Source organism: Manis javanica, chromosome 1, assembly GCF_040802235.1.
Source record: "Manis javanica isolate MJ-LG chromosome 1, MJ_LKY, whole genome shotgun sequence".
In the NCBI taxonomy this organism is placed as follows: Eukaryota; Metazoa; Chordata; class Mammalia; order Pholidota; family Manidae; genus Manis; species Manis javanica.
In genome coordinates this window covers 222,756,348-222,775,795 of record NC_133156.1, presented here as the reverse complement: position 1 = coordinate 222,775,795, position 19,448 = coordinate 222,756,348, and the positions used below count along the sequence as shown (strand labels likewise).

Genomic DNA, 19,448 nt, shown 5'->3' with positions numbered 1-19,448 from the left:
ACCAGCCCTGAAACCCTGTTAGAACTCAGCACTAAAGGCCGCATAGAGCCAGCAAGCCTGTCCAGGTGGTGACCATCAGTGCAAAAACAACAGGCCCCCTGCTATTTTGTGCACTTGGCCAACCACAGGGCTCCCCAGGGAGTCAGGGGCTTTGTGTTTGTTAGCAGCAACTACTTTTCATTTCTTAGAAGACCACCATACTAGAAGCAGCCAATAGTTAGAACCCAGAGAGAGGGAAAGAGGCCTTGGGAAGAGAGGATAAGGGGATGCTAGCTAGTCTTTTAAATTATTTTAATTCAGCACCCATTATGTGCCAGGCACATCTATGTGCTTTACACACATTGCTGCCTGCTCGAATCTTTCTTAGCTGATAAATGGAGGAGCAGATGGGGCAGAGCTGTCACATGATATTGACATCTAGGCGGTTCTGAAATCTGCTAGTAGGTCAGAATTAACTGGGCAGGGACCACTAGCCTCAAACACAAACAGCGGCTGCCATAGCTCTGGCACAGACTTCAGACGAGAGCCTGGGAGCTGCCCCTCAGCCTGACTGGCCAGACAGATCCCCTTTACTAAGCAGCCAGTTCTTTTCCAAGGTTCTGATAACTGCAGCTGGGCTCCAAATACTCTTGAACCCTATTAGGAAAAGCAAGGAAGCAAGAGAAGGGAGAGAATGAAAAAGGAAATTAAAGTAGGAAGAAATAAAGGGAAGAGAAGGCAGGCAACCAACTCTGTGACGATACTCATTCCTTTATTATGGGCTGTGTTAATTTGAACAGGGCTGGGGCCTGCCGGCGGCTGGCAACACTGAGCTGCAGGTCCATTTCAGCTCAACGGAGGTCTCATCCTAAGCCAAGGAGACACAGGGTAATGTTTTATTTATATATTTATATATTACATATGTCTTGTATAGTCATATGTGTAGAGTGACAAGAATGGGCCACTGCATTGTTAACTGTTGTCCTAAATAAAGGCCACAGCAACAGATGTAGAAATTTGGTCCTGATCAAGGCCCTTATTTCATCAATCAAATGTTTGATTATCAAGAAGAAAAGAGAGAGACAGAAACAGATCCAACCACCCCGGTGGCCCTGTTCCCAGCATATCTTATGCTGAGGGTAGAGTGTTCCCTGTGGAGGTAAACACGCACACAGACACGCACACACATCCACACGTACACAAAACTCGAGGCAGGAACTCTTCAGCCCCCCACACCTTGGGCCCAGTCCTCAGACTGGGGTGGTGAAGTTGGGTATGTTGTGCTCTAAGACTGTGAGGGTTGGAGACCGACAATCAGAGTCGATGTGTCCAGGCAATCTGGGGAGAGACAGAGGGCGGTGACACATGCTGCTTCCTCCACAAACAAGGAAGAGGTCAGTGGGAGAGGCTGTTCAATGCAGGCCCAGAGGACCCCTGTGCCCAGGCCACCTGGGAGATTTCCACGCACAGCTCCTGTCCCAGCCATAGCTGAACCTCTGATTTGAATCCCGAGTCTTAAATAATCTCCTGGGCTCTGTCGGAAAATGTATTTCCTTGAAGGACAGGAGCAAATGGCAATTGAGTTACCCAACCATCTAGTCCAGTAATGATAGCAGAAATGACAGCATCATTGAGTTAAACCAAACCATAGCTTGGTTCTTAGAGAGGAACTTGAACTGTAAAAGAAGAGTTCATTTCCTGATAGAGAATAAGCAGGTCATCAGCCCCCATCACCCTCTCCCACACACCAAATTTCAGGTAGATCAGTTTCTTGCCTTTATCTTGATGACTAAACTCATATTTTAGGAACAGGAGACTCCCACTAAGGACATTTTGAAATCTTAAACCACTTGATGTCTTTCATGATCACCTCCTCACCCCTCCACCACAATACACTCTTAAAAGGTAAGTCAAAGAAAATTAATCTCTCTTTTTTTTAAATAAATTTACTTATCACTTGAGATACTTAGAGACATCTTAGGATATCACAAAGGGAGGTAGCTGTACTTCCCTAAAGACCAATTTGCACAATGCTGAAGAAATGGTCGGTTTTCAACAAAATAGTGCCTAACAAATGTGATTCAGAAACAGGGGTAATAGGCAAAGCTGGCAGATTATGGCTAGGTCTCTGTCTCCTGTGCTAAATGAAGGGGCAAGAATGGATCCTGATGCCTTTGTTTAGCTAGGGGCAGAGTGACATGGATTCCTTGCTCAATGGAATGGGATCCAAGCAGCTGCAGGGAAAAACAAAGTTGGGAGAAGGAGCATCTCAAAAATGGGGAGTTGGCTTGGCTGCTTATTGACCAAAGGTACTTCTCAGAGGGGAGAGAAACAAAGGGAGTGGGAGGAGGGGCTTCCCTTGATGACTGTCCACGCTGTCTCCATTACTGTTCCACTTCCTGAAGGTCCTGAGGAGGCAGCAACTGGCGGTTCATAATTCCCACCCAATGGCTGGGAAGAGGGCAGGAAGCAGAGTTTGGGAAAACATGAGTTCTTGCCAAAGCTGAAGAGCACAGGCTGGGTCTGTGAGGTTGTTTAAGTCCTTGTGGAGCCCAAGAGGCCAAAAGAGGTTGTCTGAGGCCCAGAGAGCAGAGAGCAGGCTCTCTCTGCTGGAAGCACAGGCTTAACACTGTCAGGACGACTCTTGTTCTCTGTGGACACTGAACATTTTTCTTGTCCCAGAAAGTGCTTAGAAGCTGCTCACCGTCAGCACAGGAGATGGAGATTACAGAGTGAGACAGGTAGAAAAAGAACTCTCTTCTCAGGCACCAGCCAACTTCCTTTCTGGGGGCAGCTGACAGGGAAGAGCTTGAGGTCTGACTTGGGGGAGTCTAAAGTCCGAAGACAAGGAGGCTGTGCAGGGACCACCACAGGCCCAGGCGAGGGCACCTCTCCCACACTAACTGAGCTCCACGAATAAATAACATTAATTAAATAAAGGAGGCTAAGAAGGGCAGGCAGAGGCATGGTCTGCCAGATTCTCAGCCCTCACACATACGCACACACACATGCACACACATGCACGCACACCAAGCGGCAGGTGAGATGATCCAGGGTTGGCTGCCCCATCCTAGGAGGCTGTTGGATGGGCGGCCTGGCTGAAGGTCACTCATGGTCTAGCACTGTCGTGGGACGCAAAGCAGCACAGGCCAGCGAGGCGTGTGAGGTGGAGGGTGGAGGCCGCTGAGGACTCTGGCACCTGCGGGGGGTTGGGATGAGGTGGTGAATGTAGGAAGTGTAGGAAACAGAGAATCAGGACTTTCTTGTCCCTCATCCTGTTGCTGCAGGAACTCTTCCCCCAGAGGCCCCAGCTATCACCTTCCCTTCATGTCCTTTGGGTACCACCAAAACCCTCTTCAGCCTCAACCAGCTCACATGGTTTCTGTGCTTCCTAAGTCCACTGCCCACTCTCACCATGATGGTACTGACCAGGACCTGGACTTTTGGACTTTAGATGTAGAAGGTCTTTCCAGAAAGCTGTCCAACCGCATGAGCCTCTCCATGTGTAGTGCACGGGGGTCTTGTTCTTGGTCATGAGAGAATTCCATTTCAAAGACAGCTGGAGGGGACACATCCAACTCCAGAAACATTATGTTTTCAGCCTGTGGTAGGAATATTAGGTCAGACATGAGCAGTGGCCCTGATGGCTATATCTTACAGGCACTCAGTAAATACTGGGTGTAGCAAGGGGTGATAAGGTAGATAGAGGAAGCAGAGGTTGTGAGCATCACCTCCTTGGACTCTCTCTCCCCTCCCCACTTCTACTTCCCAGATTCTTACCCTGTACCTGGGGTGGGACCCCATTGCCATGGCAACTCGTGCATACTGGCTGATAGGCCTCTTGTAGCCCACTGCAGATGTTGGCCGCTTCTTCATTTGGCTGTTATTTCTGTAGGAAAGAGACTGTATTAGAGTGGATTTTCTTCAAACATAGGAAAAATTATATCATGAGAAATTAAGTGCCATTCAGGTGGCCAGGAGGCCCTGCAGACAGCAGGTTCTGGAATTTTATTCCCTTTGCTCTAATATATCCTGATGACTAAAACTATAATTATAACACAAGGAGGCATATATTTCTTCACTTCTGTTGCTTCAACTTTTTCCACAGTAAAAAGGTCTGACTGAGGGCTAGAATGAAGAAAGGAAACCCAATCTTAATTTAGCTTTCAGATTCATATACTGATTTTACACACTACACAAAACCATCGATGATTAGTGGTGCTGCTTTTCATTTTCCTTCATAGGAGTTAGCATTTTAAAATGATTTAAAAAGTCAGACTTGAAATACAAGGGCCCTAAAATAGCCAAAACAATCTTGAAAAAAATCAAAGTTGCAGGACTCACATTTCCCAGTTCTAAAACTTACTCAAAGGTACAGGAATCAAGGCTGTGTGGTACTGGCATAAGGACAGACATGTAGATCGATGGATTAGAGCTGAGAGTCTAGAATAAACCCTTATATTTACAATTAATTGATTTTCTATAAGGGCACCAAGACCATTCAATGGGAAATGAAGTCTCTTCAGGAAGTGGTCCTGGACAACTGGATATCCACAGGCAAAAAAATGGAGCTGGACCTTCACCACATATAAAAATTAAATCAAAATGAATCATAGACTTATACTTAAGACCTAAACTATAAAACTCTTAGAATAAAACATAGGAATAAATCTTCATGACCTTAGATTAGGCAATGACTTTTTAGATAAGACATTGAAAGCTCAAGCAACCAAGGAAAAAAACAGATAAAACAGGACTTCATTGAAATTAAAAACTTTTGTGCTTCAAAGGACATCATAAAGAAAGTGAAAAGACAATCTACAAAATGGATAAAACTATTTGCAAATCATATATCTGGTAAGGGATTTTTATCAAGAATATAAATAACTTAGAAATCAATAATAAAAAGGCAAACAACCCAATTTAAAAATGGACGAAAGATCTGAATAACTATTTCTCCAAAGATATACAAATGGCCAATAAGTACATGAAAGGATGCTCAACATTATTAGTCATTATGGAACTGCAAATCAAAACCACAGTGAGTTACCATTACACACTCGCTAGGATGATGATATTCAAAGACAGTAACACATGTCAGTGAGGATACAGAGAAATTGGAAGCTTCATATACTGTTGGTGGGAATGTAAAATGGCACAGCCACTTTGGAAACAGTTTGGCAGTTCTTCAAAAAATTAAACATAGAACCATAAAAACCAGCACTTTCACGACTAGACATAGAGTCAAGAGAATCAAATCATATGCACACACAAAAACTTGTACATGAATGTTCACAGCAGCATTCATATAGCCAAAATGTAGAAATAACTCAAAGGTCCATCAACTGATAAATAAAGGAACAAAATGTGGTATACCTAAAGAAGGGAATATTACTTGGCAATAAAAAGGAATGAAGTAATCACATATGCTACAGTATGAATAAACCTTGAAAACATTTTTGCTAAGGGAAAGAAGGCAGACACAAAGACCACATATTGTTATGATTCCATTTATATGAAATACATTCACCTGGAATAGATAAGTCCATAGAGACAGAAATAGACTGGTGGTTGGCTAGGGCTGGATTGGGGAGAATGGGGAGTGACTACTAATGGGTTTGGGGTTTCTTTTTTGGAGTGATAAAAATGTTTTATAATTAGATAATGGTGATGGTTATACAACTGTGAATATATTAAAATCCATGGTATTATATACTTCAATAAAATGCTGAATTTTATGATATGTGAACTGTATCTCAGTAAGGCTGTTATATATAAAACAAAACAAAACTCAGGCTTGGCTTTTTTAAAAAGTGCATGTTCGTTAACACAAATTCCTACTCCTAAGGAATTTCCCTAAGGAAATAATCAGAGATGGGGACAAAAATGTACATGTACTTTTTTTTTTGCTATAATATTATTTGGAGCTGCAAAAAATTAGAAACAACTCAAATGTGTATCAATAAGGACCAGTTAAATTATTATTCAACCATGAGAAGGAATATTATGTAGTCATTAAATTTGTTGTATACCTCTATGTATAAATGAAAAGATTCCACAATATTAAATAAGAAAGCAAAGGAAAAGATGAAGTTTTTTGTTTTGTTTTTAAAGAAATGTGTGTGTATACTTAGAAAAAATTCTGGATAGTCACCAAAAAATTATCAGTTGTCACTGGAGGGTGTGATTATAGTTGATTTTATTCTTTATGACTTTCTGCATTATCTGAATGTTTTTGATATGAAAAACATCTGAATGTTTTTACAATGAGTATGTATAACTTTAATGATTTATCTTTCAGAAAAGTATAGACAATAAAATATAACTCTGTACCTACCATTCAGCTTTGTCAAATCTTAACATTTTGTTATACTTACTTGCACCAAATCTTTTTTTTTAAGAAATAAAATACAGACATAATTTTTAAGACTCCCATCTCTCTCCTTCCCCAGAGTTAATGACTCTCTTAAGTTTGGGGCTTGTCAATGTCATGCATGTTTTTATACTTATGTATATATGTGGGTATTCATAAACCACATATATGGCATTTGTATACCTATTTATAAATTTTGAACTATATGCTGTATATATGACATTTTTGTTTTGGTGTTAGACAAACATGTTTTTTAGATTTATCCATGCAGCTCTAAATTAGATTATTGAAGTTTGCTTTTATTGACTGTTTTAAGGTTTCAATATAGCATTTTTTAACATCTAAGTTGATCCTTTTTTTTCTTCTTTCTATTAAACACACTGCTCTTGTGAACATTTTTCTACAGGTATTTTCAAGCACATATTCAACATATGGCCTGGGGTGTACACCCAGGAATGAAATGGTTCCATTGTAGAGTATGTGCATTTTCAACTTTACTAGATACCGTTAAATCGCTCTTCAAAGTGGTTATACCTACAGAAGTTTCCATTGCTCTATATCCTAGCCAACTCGTAGTATGTCAAGAGTTTTTACTTTCAGCAATTTGATGAGTATGATGTATTACTTTTATTATTTAAAACAAACATACAAAAAAAGATAGGAAAAAAAACATGAAAGTTATTTCCATTAAAAACAACAACAACACAGGTTTTGAAGTAAGACAGACCTCAGTCTGAATGTTGGCTCTGCTGCTCCTTAAAGCTTTGTTACTTTGGGAAGTGGCTAAATATCTTTGAGCCTCAGATTGCTCATCCCCATCACAAGGAATTGCTGAGATTAAGTGAGCTAAGCACCCAGCACAGCACACGGCAAGGGCTCAGCACACGGCAGCTGTGACGATTACTTATTCTCAATTCCACTTGCTAATTTCAAACAGGGATACAAATGAGCAATGAAAGAAAAGTCAAACGGCAGACAGAAGACAGAAGAGAAGAAACAGGCCGAGTAATTCATAGATAGGACACTCTGTCCTTGGATAGCAGAACGAGCCGTGCAGGAGCCGAAAGAACAATGCCTGCCTTCTGCAGCGGAGAGTAATGAGAAATCACATTCTTGTGCTTCATTTTGTCAAGCCTATAAAAGAGTGCTGGTCCCCATGGAGGGGTCCCTGCTGAACCATTTATAGATGAAAACAAGGAAGGATGAAGCTGTAAAAGCTCCAGCTGGCTCTACAGCTGGAGCCTCTGGAAGGTGGGGAGGCTGCAAAGAGCAGCAGGGTGGGTGACTGCTGGAAGATGGGAGTGGGAATTAGTAAAAAAACTACTTTTCATTCATAAGATGTGTCAGTGCATCCTGTTTGAACTTTACAACTCCTGAGGTGTAGATAGGGCAGACAAGGAAACTGAGGCTCAGCAAAGCGAAGTGTCTTTCGTGTCTAAGGTCATATAATTAGGAAGCGACTCAGAATTGAACCTTCCTAAACAGTCTTTATGATGCTGTACTGTCTCACAGGGGACTACATCAACAGTCTGGGGCCCTGTGCCTTGAAGGCTGCAGGGTCTGGGAACAGTACAGGGGGACAGGGCTGGGTGAGCAGAGCAGTGGATCAGTGAATTGGCAGCCTGACCCAATAAAGTTGCCAAGGCTATTCTGGGTGGCATGTGGGAAGAAGGGGCTGGGGGAGGGGAGTCCGTAACTGGGACAACAAACTTTCCATCTACTCTCTTCTGCCCCAGGCCTACTTTCCATGATTGATCCCTCTGTAGTAAGTAGGTTGTGGCTAACAGCCCAGTGCAGAGGCCTGGCTCTGTATGTACCCACCCCTCCCAACAGAGACCCAAAGCAGTTACGTGCTTAGCAGATCCTAAGAGTTCTCTCAGGACCCTCCCTCCATATGCCATCCCAACATTTTTTGTCTGGATAATAAAAAGTCATCTCTCAGCTCTGTCTCGGGAACTGATCCCAACCTCATCACCAGCTCTGTCTGATCCCCCCTTTCCGTTCCTGTTCTGAAAGCTGGCATCCAACGTCATAAGGTGTGTTTTCTTCCACATCTTTCCCCAGTATCTTCTACAGCATATAGTACTTTTCTCTGTGATCTGGTACCTCTGTTCCCGCAGGCCAACTGTCTACCCTGAGGCACTCCTGTGTGTCTAAACTCACTCTCTCATTTCCCCTTCATGCTGCCTTGCACCCTGCCAGGGGAGGCAGAAACTTCTCCTGTTTCAGATTCTCTTCAGTTGTCACAGGTCTGTGAATAAAGCTAGGGACTCAGCCCAGAGCTGAGAATGTTCTTATTGAGGTAAACTTTGCCTCTGTAATGGAACCAGTCTATCTTTTTATCCTGATTCTATTTAGAGCAAGGAATGCTCTTTCTCTAAACTTGGGGGCAGCCTGAATAAAAACTCAAAATCTAAAACAAAAACAACAAACCAAATGCCCCTTCTACAGCACTTCTAAAGGATGAAGGCAAACTGGTTTCTCTGAGGTCCCCGTAAGGATAATACTGGCTTACTGGTATGATTGCAACCATTTATTGATCGTCTCCTCTATGCCAGGTGTGGGCCTGGAGCTTCCCACACATTATCTCATTTCAATCTCAACAATGCTGCAGGGTATATGTATTATCCTGATTTTACAGGTGAAAAAACTTGGGTTCAGAGAGGTTAAAAAACCTCAAGTGAGTGGCAGAGCAGGGACTAGAATTCAGAGCATTCTAAATCCAAAGTCTAGGCTTTTTCTACTGCACCATAATGCCTTTGAGAAGAACCTAGAATGGCTGGCTTGCAAAGGCCAAACGAATAAAGTTATACATAGAGTTGTGTGAACTGTGAACCCTGGACTACTGACACTGCCAAATACACAACCTTTAGAAGACAGTTTTCAATATAAACACAATTAAAAATAAAGTCTTTTATGAGAAACTAAAAGTGAAAAGTCATACTTGTAGAAATAATTATTGCCAGAGCTGGTTGCAAATACATTTTTTCAAAGTAACTTTGATACAAAATTGTTTGTGATTGTGGAAGGCACCTCACATGTGTATCAATCAGCAGTGGCATAAAGACAGTGGAGAAAAAGGAAAAAGGGGGAGGTAGACTCCTCACATAAGTTGATATGGGTGTGTTTCGAGTAACAGTAACTCATTTTAGAGAAGCAAGGGGAAGAGTGTGTGGGGCAAGTGTTCAGAGCTGGGGTAGCAGGAGGTGTTCTTCCCATTAACCCTTTCCAGGTAGTCTCTTTCCAGCAAAGCATTTTTTTCCTTTCCCTTTAGAGCAGCCTTCAGTGTTCTCATCCTCTGAATACCAGGCTAAAGTAAAGCAAAATTTTCCACATTTCAATTGAGCAAATGGAATAAATGCCCTGATTAATTGAATATGCTTTGGGAAGAAAGAGTTTTCTGATTAAGTTATGTTGCAAACAGGGCGACCCAATGCTCCCTTTCCTCCTAAGGAGGCAGTTTGTTTCTCAGCTGCAGACCCCACAGCTCCCTGAAATGTGAGAAGCTGCATTCAAGGACCTCCCTACCCCCGCCTTCCACTGTGAACCGAGGGACGTGGGCCTGACCTCGGAGGTCCAGGCCAGGAATGCTGGCACCACGATGCTGCTCTGCGGCTCTGTGCTGAGGCAGAATCACAACTGGATTCTAACTCTGAGGAGATTGTTTTCACTTTATTTTAACCACCCACTGCTGCTAAAATAAAAGTAATTAAAAACATTTGTCTCACATAATAAATTCCTAGATCTATTTTCACTTTTCTTTTGTATTTTTGTGATTTTTTTAAGTTCTGAGATAAGCTTTATTGCAGTTATCAAAGTGAAATGGATAACACTAGAAAAAAGTTAGAGTAGTAATTTAGAATCACATATAGTTGGTTACCTGGTATTTATGAATAATAAGTCATTTAGAAGTAATTTATTTATTGGACTTACTCCTTATAGAAATCTGTAACTCTCTATCATTTATATTTAAATATAGCAGAGAACATTGCGATATCATAATTGCCTTAATACCTTTTACCCTTTTGCAGATAATTTTGGTATTTTCTATGTAAAATATGTACTTTGTATGTATGCCAAGCAGATACACACATAGTCTATATAAAATAGCATGGTTAAGTTGTGACTATACTTAACCATAATTCTCATAAAGCTTGTGAATATATTTATATCTTTACATTTTTAACATAAAAAGTTTAGGGAATGCAGTCCAGTTGGGATCCAGCTAGAACCGCTGCCAACAAAACCCTGCAGGAAAGGGCTGGAGAGCAAGTCAAGGGGTGGATATGTCTAGACTGATTCTTCCCGAAGAATTATGGAAAGGCACATCCTAGAGAAGTAAGCTAAAGCAAGAAGTTTTTGAGGAATGATCAGTTTTCAGGCTTTCTAATGGCAAAGAAAACACTGGATCTTTCTCTCTTTGCATTACTTTCCTTGAGCAAGAAGGACAGTGGTGGGGAATCAGAAGAGAGGGAAAAGTGGGAAAGAGGCATCACAGGCAATAAGCTCCACAGTGTCTAGCCTGGAACTGTTGCCAGGGGCTTTCTGAGACCCACAAAAACCATGGAAAGAGCACAGATTCTCCTTTCAAGCAGGAGAGAGAGAGAAGAGACAATGGAGTAGGAAAGGCAACAGTTGAACAGTAAGCAAAGATATGTATCTATACTGTGAAGGACTTCTTTTTAAAAGTGATCACTGGTATCTATTCAAATTATCGAAGTTGTGCTATTTTAAAGGAGCTGTTTAAATTTTTAAAATCTGTGAATGGTTTTTCAGTGTATGCAAACCACTCCGTTTTTGCAAAAAAGGAGAGAAGTTATTTAAAAGGTTATTTAACTTAAAAATTACTTGAGTTATATAAAAGGAAGTCAATTGAAAGAAAAAAACAGAAATAAAGAATGGAGATTGATAATCATTAAGCAGAAAGCTCATTTTAGCTTCAAGCACAGCACCCGCCATGCTTTCAAGTCTGGATTATGTGCTTGTGGCAGCCAAGTCAAAATGGCAGTTTTGAGAAATGAATAAACTCCTCTGAAACATGAACCTATAATACTCAAATCAAGATCCCTTCTCAGTTCCAGATTAAAGGAGATGAAAGAGACATCACAATTTAATGCAGTGCATCTCAGATAGGCAGGGGAGGAACTGCCATAAAGGTCAGTAGTGGGATAAGTGCTGTACTTGGATATATATATATATATAGCCTGTATAATGGGGAATGAAAAAGGCAAGATGTGGCAAAATATGAACAACAGTGAATTTTGGCGGATGGTATATGGGAATTCTTTGTACTATTCTTGCAATTCTTTTATTTTTTCAAAATTGAAGATTAAAAAAACACATGCCTTCTCAGAGCCTCTCATCTCATCTCTATCCAAAGTAAAGAAATTCCTCCGCCTGCAAATTTTCAACTCAAGAACTTTTCTAAGCACAAAATACCCCTACAGAGCAGAGGCCTACCCAGCATCTCCTTCCAGCAGAGGGCACTGGAGTTGCGGTTTTGGAGCCTGGCTCCTTGCAGAATCACTGGCAAGCTTTCAAAAAAAAATTAAGTCCCATGATCCACCCAAGATCCTTTAAATCAGACTCCCTGGGGCATAACTCACAGGTGATTCTAGAGGCCACCAGGGCAGAGAACATCTGCATTAGATGATATACTAATGTGGGTCTCTACCTAGATTGGAAGGGTGGATTTTAAGTCCAAAGTGACACCATTAAAAAGTCCTACTCATGAACTTGCCACTTGGAAATTTGCATAGTGTCATCTTGGGGAGGATCGGATTAAGTAGGCATCTGATGCTCCAAGTGAGAAGCTGTGGACCTCTACTGCTAGCTGCCTGCTCTAGCTTTACATAGACCGTTGCTCTATCTTGGCATTAATATTCCTAGGATATAAAGAACAAAAAAATCTCCGGAAAAGTGCATTGGTATTCTGGACTCCTAAACACCTCTGTATAATTTTCAATTAAGGGAGAGCAGTCCACCTGAGTACTTTTTTGTTGCGTTTGAACATTCAGTCTTGTTCTTGTAGGCCACCAGCAGAGGGAGCTGCACACCCAGCCAATGGACAGAAACTGTCCCTAAGGACTAGGATGTGCAAATAGGTGGAAGTGCTGAATCACTGAGCTGAGGGAAGGCTGTAAAGATTGGTGGTCACACCCCTATCATTTCCTGATCTGATTACTTCTCCGTATTCCCCACTGGATTGTGGGGAACTGGGGCGTGAGAGACCACATGGTGTATGTGAAGTTTGCAGGATTAGAAACAAGCAGCAGAGCTGCAAAAGGAAGGTGAGCTCTGACCATGTTGATTGACCTGTTGCCTGCCGTCTTGCATAGTGCCCAACACTGTAAGGCAAATAGTCACTATTCCTGCTGTTTCTGGCACCCAACAAATAAATATTCACCAGACTGGTGAGATGCCAGCATCCACTGGGATTGCCAAGGGGCTGAGATGCCCCTCCTTCCTTCCTTAGACCCCTTGTGGTAGTTTCTGCGTCCTGGACCAATGAGACCCTTTGTTCTTGCCAGAAGGCTCTTCCTTCGTGGAGACCTCTACATTGGGTCCTGAGAAATCCATCCTCCCTCTACAGCCTCCCCGCCCCGCCCCAATCCACAAAAACCTCTGTTTCCCCTCAGGCCCCTGGCCACCGCCAACCTGGGATAGCTGGCAAGTCCCTAGGCCCAGACAGTGGGTGAGACTCACACTCCGCCTGGCATGAGTGGCTGAAACTTCCACTGTTCCTCCTCACAGTCCAAGAAAAGCCGGTTCATGATCTTGTTCTTTTCCTCAGGGGGAATGAAGTTCTCGATGATGAGGTACCTGGGGCAGGAATAAAGCAGAGATAGGGAACTGGGGGGTGAGAGATCAACATGGTGTTATGTGAAGTTTGCAGAATTAGAAATAAGCAGCAGAGCTGCAGAAGGAATAGCAGAGGTGGAAACACCAAAAAGTTGGGGAAAGGGATCCCTATAGAAATACTGGAGTTGCTTCTAATGTGAAGATTGAAGGCTCAGGGTCTTAGGGTTACTTTTGGCCAGTACCCAGCATGCACTGTGGGAGAGTCACCAAATAAAAGGTAGAGGAGGGGAAGAAGGGAACAGAGGAGGCAGAAGAAACTCCAGAATGTGGTTCTCTCCTTCATCCCTCAGAACCCTGTTCGTAAGGTACAAGGGCTCCTGGGTGGGTAGACATTTGGATGGAGGCCTCCAGGAAGGAGAGGAGCCTGTCAGGGAGAGGCCCGGGGACTGAGGAAGGGTTGGCTGTGAGGACCAGGAATGGTGAAAGGAGGTGCCCTACTTGAGCTTGAGTTCCCGGGTCTGCTCATTCTGCGCCTCTTCCAGGTCCTGCCGCACGCGGATGTACTCATCATGCTGGTCCTGGATCTCCGCCTTCACCGCCTGCAGCTTGGCATAGAGCTGGTTGGGGACGGGGACAGCTGAGAGGCTGCACAGTGTGGCCACAAGGCCCTGGTCACCCAGCCTGGGCCCTGAAGGCCGCAGGCTCAGGGTCCACCAGCTCAGTTCTGGATGAGACCCGGGTCAATGTCTGACTCTCCCTTCTGCCCACCACAAATCGGGATGAGTTATGCTGCTCTGACACCCTGACCTGTTACATGCCCTCTCTCAGCCACTGTCAGCATAGTGGAATGTTCCAGCTGAAAGGGACCTGAGGGATCTTTTGGTCCAACACTCTCCTTTTGTAAATGAGGGAATGCAGGCACAGACTTAATCAAGGTCACACAACTAGTTAAAGAATCAGGACCACGTACGGGACTGCTGGTCCAGGGGTCAGGGAGGAGGGAAGGGGGCCTAAGCCAGTTTGGAAAGTGACTCATTCCCCACCTGGCTCTCCAGGGGCTCTCAGAAGCTGGGGTGTGGAGGGCAGCACTGATCCTGCTGTCCTATTTGTCACCCACTGAGAGATGTCCCTGGAAACTGCCATTGTGGCTGGGCATCTGCCTGGCCTACTCTGGGGCAGCTCCATCAGCAACCCTAAGGGCTTTCCACATTCTCACCAGAATCCAGGCTGGCATTTGCTGCTTCCTGCCCTAGACCCTCAGTGCATGTATACCCCTCGTCCAGGCCATGGGCTTTGCAGAGAGTCTTACCCCTTCACATGTCCACAAGGGCCTTGTGATCCCTGCCTGGGCTCCCTCAGCTCGAGCCTCCTCAGAACTCCCCTGGCCCTGCTCCAGGCCTGGCTCCCCAAACTGTGACTCGCTAGTGACACCTTACAGAGGGACATGAGCATGGCAACTAGAGAGTGGAAGAGACAGCCTTCCAGCTGATCAGGCCCAGTCTGGCCTGGGTGAAAAGGCTCTATTTCACCCAAACACCAAACCTCTGCCCTCCCCACGATCACCCCAGCAGCCCAGGCAATGTAACTCAGGGGTGCAGCAGTTCAAGCAGAGTGGGGAAGGGGCCCTAAGGCACATACCCCCTGGGCGGAGGCTGCCTCACACGCCTTCGTCCTGTCCTGCTATAGCATCTCACCTTCTTGAGTTTCTTGGTTTTGACCTCCACCTCCTGCTGCAGGGACGTGTAGGTGCCCCGGAGCTCCATGGTCTCCTCATCTCGGAGCATCATCTCCTGCTGCATTTCCCGCTCACGGCGTTTCTAGGCCAAGGCAGGGCACAGGGACTCTCAGTGGAACAGTATGTGCTGGCCAAGGGAGCCTGGGAAACAATCCCACTCTGCCTCTCATGGGACTGGGCTTCACTGTGGCCACAAGTACCAGGAGGGATAAGGGAGTGTCCCATGGCCTGCATCCATTTTTCTCAGCCCATCCTCAGTGGAGTCTCTCTGAACCTTCTTCTCCATTCACATGGACATGCCTTTGCCAAGCACTGCCCCATGTGGATGGAGACCTCAGCCCCAATGGCTGGCATATTCTAGGGGTGTCAACCATACATACAGGTGTTCATAAAACTGGCTTCCCAGTTGCCTCACCCTCTCCCCATGTATTATCAGGGTTGACTGGTAAGACCGACAACCAACAAATTGTGGTTCTTCATGATTTAGGACATAGTCATAGGGTTGGCAAAGAATTCACACCCTGTGGAAGGTCCAAGAATTAGTACCAGGTGCCCTGTGGAGGCTGACATCACAGAGAGCCACCACTTCCTCTCACCCACCAGCTGGCCGGAAGCAGCCAGAGGCAGCAGGCTGGTAGATGCATGGGATCCAGGTGGTATGTCTTAGGTTCCCAGCTGTAATTCTAGGGATCCTGAGTCCAGAATGGCTTACTGCCCAATGACTCCTAGACATGACCTCAAGACCAGGAACCCCCAGGGGACCTGAAGCCTCCAAAACCCCCAGCCCTACCTGCTCTGCAATCTCCTGCCTCTTCAGTTCCAGCATCTTCTGCTGCTCGTTGGTGTGATCCATGATATTCCTGCCCCCAATGAGCAGCTTGCTCTCCATGGCCTAGGGACACAGACAGATTAAGAGACAGGCTCTTCAAAGGGCCATAGCACTCCCAGATTGAGAGGCCTGGCTTTCCTGCTCTTGTGAGTGGATGTAAGATATGTTCTGGGTGGAACCTCGTGGCTCTTATCAACAGTGAAGTTCCCCCCTCCAGCCTCCTGTGCCTAGAACAGGGCCCCAAAAGTCAGCAGGACCATTAGATGAGGCAAAGAGAGGGGATCCCTCAAGGAATCCCTGATTGGTCTGTTTTGGATACAGACAGAAGGTTGGTTCAACATACCTGTGAAGTGGGTATAGGTGACAATCTAATCCGGGCAATCAGCACCCAGCTGGTGTTCAAAAGTGGAGGAGGGGGACAGAGGATACAGTCACTGGGCATCCCAGCCCTTTGGCTAACTGGTCCCTGACTCAAGAAGAGGGCTCTCAACAGAGGCAGCAGAAAAGGGTATACACTTCAGCCGATGTGAAAAGCAGAAGAAAAGCAGAAGGAAGAAGCCTCTGGAGCATGGAGGGGCAGCCCAGAAGCAGCATGAGCTTTGGAGAAAAGCCAGAAAGACATTCTACCACTAACTGCAAGGCCTAGGCCAAGTACCCCCTTCAGTTCTCACATCTGTGACATTGGAACCACCTCTGTTCCAGGAGGGCCAGCAACCATTTGCTGAGCACTGTTTGCTAGGGCTGAACTAAGCCCTTAACAGACATTAGCTCCATCCTCATCCTAAGAGAGAGGTACTATTACACTCTCTAAGTAAGTACTCTCCCCAAAGAGAGGTACTTTGTTCATTTCTAACAAATGAAGAAATCTGGAGTAGCTAGCCTAAGGTCATGCAGCTAGTTAAGAAAGAAGAGAGATTTTAGCCCACCATCCCCAGTGAGCCATGTGCTGTGTAAAAGCCCCTGGTCCGGTGCTTGGCACATTCCATAGTGGCTTGTTGAATCTGAAGCTTAAATGATAGTGGATTTGTGTAAACTATGTAAATTGTGACTATAAAAAACACATTTTCACTATTGCTTATCATAGGGTGCTGCCCCCAGGCATCCCAGCTGTCCTCTGATTTCATCCCAGGCCTCTGGAAGGTTGAAATCACCTTCAGCCACCAGAAGAAATCAGCTGTCTCGCCTCAGGAATTTTTCCCAGTGGAGCCAGCTGACCCTCCCGAGGGCTCTCGAAGCAGGGGGTGCTACCAGAATGGGGGAACAGGGGGCTCTGTGACAGTCTCATCACTGGGGACAGAGCAGGACAGGGGTTAAAGGCTGCTTTTGGCAGGTCAGAGGCTGGGCTGTGTGAGGGTGCCATTGGACACTGTGTAAAGCTGGGCCATGCAGAGCAGCCCCGCATGGCCTCGGAGGCCGTGGAGAGAGCTGCTGCAGAAGAAGGGGCCCCAGGCAGCTGCCTGTTCCCACGGCCGCACCACCACGGCCTGCTGTGCTTATTCCCACCCCAGGCCCTGCTCCAGGTTAATGTCTCCCCATCCAGCCCACCACATCAGACCCCAACTCATCCTAGACTTTTCCTTCTCACCCGAGGGCGGCACTTGCACTGCCTTGGAGTGAGCCACTCCTTACCTTTTATGCCCCTGGCACCTTACCTGCCTCACCCTAGGCCCTGCCTACATCTCACACACCCCTACATCTGGCCAGTCATTAAATCCCCTCAAGTCTGTCTTCTCGTTATGGCTCACATCATTCTCTCATTTTCCTCCTCCTGGCACCTGCTGACTTCATTGGGATCACCACAGCGCACCTGGATCGCTACCATGAGTTCCCCACTGCCTCAGTTTCCCCCTCCATCCATCACCACCTGACACCAGGGGCATCCACCAGAAATACAAGTTTGGGCGTGGCTGTCCTCTGCTCCAAACTACTTAGTGGACCTCCATGCCTTGCAGGATAAAACCCAAAATCCGGTGCAGTGACAGGCCCCATGGACTGGCCTCTCCACAGAAAGCATTTCGGCTCCCTGAATGTACTGGGCCTTTTCTCAACACTGGGCTTCTCTTCCCATCTATGTCCACCTGGAATGGAACACTGCTACTTATCCTGCAAGACACAACTTAAGCATCTTGGGATGTTTTCTCTGCTTCCTTCAAATCTGCACAATTCCACTTCTGGGCCTCCCCATTAACCAGGACACATTCCTGCCCTTTTCCCATGCCATACCACTATTTGCTTATATCCCGTGAATTCAGTCAGGGCAGGAATCAAGTCTTACTCAGGTCTCAGTGGCCTAGGGCTTAGCACAGTGCTTGGCACATAGTTAAGTGCTCAAATAAATGTTGATGACTGGAAGGAATTTTGGAGGTAGTCTCAGAGGGGGATTTCCAGGTCCTTTTCCTGGGGTCCCTCATTCAGAACAGAACCAGCTACTCATCCTAGCTTCTCCTTCAATTGGCACCCCCATACCACTGCTGCAGGGCAATAGGGCAGAGACAGGGGCTGTGCATCTGGGAAACTCGGCAGGAGGGCTGGATGGGTGTGAAGAGGGAGGAGGGACAGACGGCAGCAGCTCTCTCTTGTACATGGAGGAAGCCCCCTCTGCTGTGGGCCGTGGGTTCCGACACCCCTGACTTCTGGGTAATGGAATCTTGGGGTCCCTGGTGTCTGCCTTAGCCTCCCGTTCTAAGACACACTTGTCCACTCCAGCCCTGTGTCTTTGCACATTCCTTAGCATTTTATGTGATTCTAGTCTCCTTCACTCTTTGTCACCTCACAAAAAGACACTAGCTCTCAAACTTGGTCGCATATTAGAATCACTGGGGACCTTTTAAAACTCCCTATGCCAGGGCACATCATATTACTTTCTCTGTCCCTTCCTCTCATGACTGACTGGCTGTGTGAGAACCCCCAAGCCAGATGCCTTAGAGAAGAGTATGTGGCAATAGCTGATGCCCTGGCTTTTTCCCAAATGATGAACTAGAGTGGAGGGAATAATAGGGAAAGAAACCAAGAAGAAGAAAACCACTATTTTCTTTGCACTTGCTATGTGCCAGGCATTTCACATTTACTCCTCCTAATAACCCTTTAAGCAATGGGTCTCAAACTTTGATGTGTAGTAGAATCACCTGGAGAGCTTTTAAAAGGCCTGGTGTTCAGTTTATACCCCACTTCCAGTAAAACTGGAATGGGGGAACTGGTGCTGAGGTCCAGACACTTGTGGTTTTCAAAGGTTCTCAGGTAATATCAATGTGCAATCAAATTGGAGAATCACTGCTTTTTGAGGCCCCCAGCATCAGCATTACTGGGGAACTTGTTAGAAATGCAGAATCTTAGGCCTTACATAGACCTAGGGGATCAAAATCTGCATTGTAGCAAGTTCCCCAGAGACTTATGTGACATGCTTTAAGGGGCATACTATTAGCACCATCATTTTTCCCAAGAAAGCTCAAAGAGGTTAAGGTTACATCATTGCCATTACATTTAAATGGAGAATCCAGACCCAGGCCAGCCTGGCTCAAAGCTCAAGTTCTTTCTACTGCAGACACCGAGTTGAGTGTTTTGGGAAGCAGAACCTGCTAAAGCAAAAGCAACATGTTTCCAGCAAGAGGAAATCATGTCTGACTGACCTCCAGAGTTGTTACTCCAGTACATGGAGAAGCCAGGGGCCAGAACCATAGAGGTTCAACATCAGAGGTTAGTCAAAGTAGTACTTTCTCCTAATAGAGAGGTGA

At 45.4% G+C, this 19,448-nt stretch overlaps 1 protein-coding gene across 1 annotated transcript in view; it reads right to left on the bottom strand.

Annotated features, from left to right (window-relative positions):
- Nucleotides 1–868: 868 nt before the first annotated feature.
- KIF3C (kinesin family member 3C) overlaps nucleotides 869–19,448 on the bottom strand; it is a 38,708-nt gene continuing 20,128 nt past the window's right edge. The window contains exons 3-9 of the mRNA XM_017652215.3: nucleotides 15,679–15,780; nucleotides 14,848–14,970; nucleotides 13,652–13,770; nucleotides 13,058–13,174; nucleotides 3,760–3,868; nucleotides 3,409–3,581; nucleotides 869–3,178 (exon numbers count right to left, since the gene is read on the bottom strand). Of these exons, the coding sequence (XP_017507704.1) occupies nucleotides 3,085–3,178; nucleotides 3,409–3,581; nucleotides 3,760–3,868; nucleotides 13,058–13,174; nucleotides 13,652–13,770; nucleotides 14,848–14,970; nucleotides 15,679–15,780 (837 nt within the window). The 3' untranslated portion in view covers nucleotides 869–3,084. The remainder of the gene's footprint in view (nucleotides 3,179–3,408; nucleotides 3,582–3,759; nucleotides 3,869–13,057; nucleotides 13,175–13,651; nucleotides 13,771–14,847; nucleotides 14,971–15,678; nucleotides 15,781–19,448) is intronic.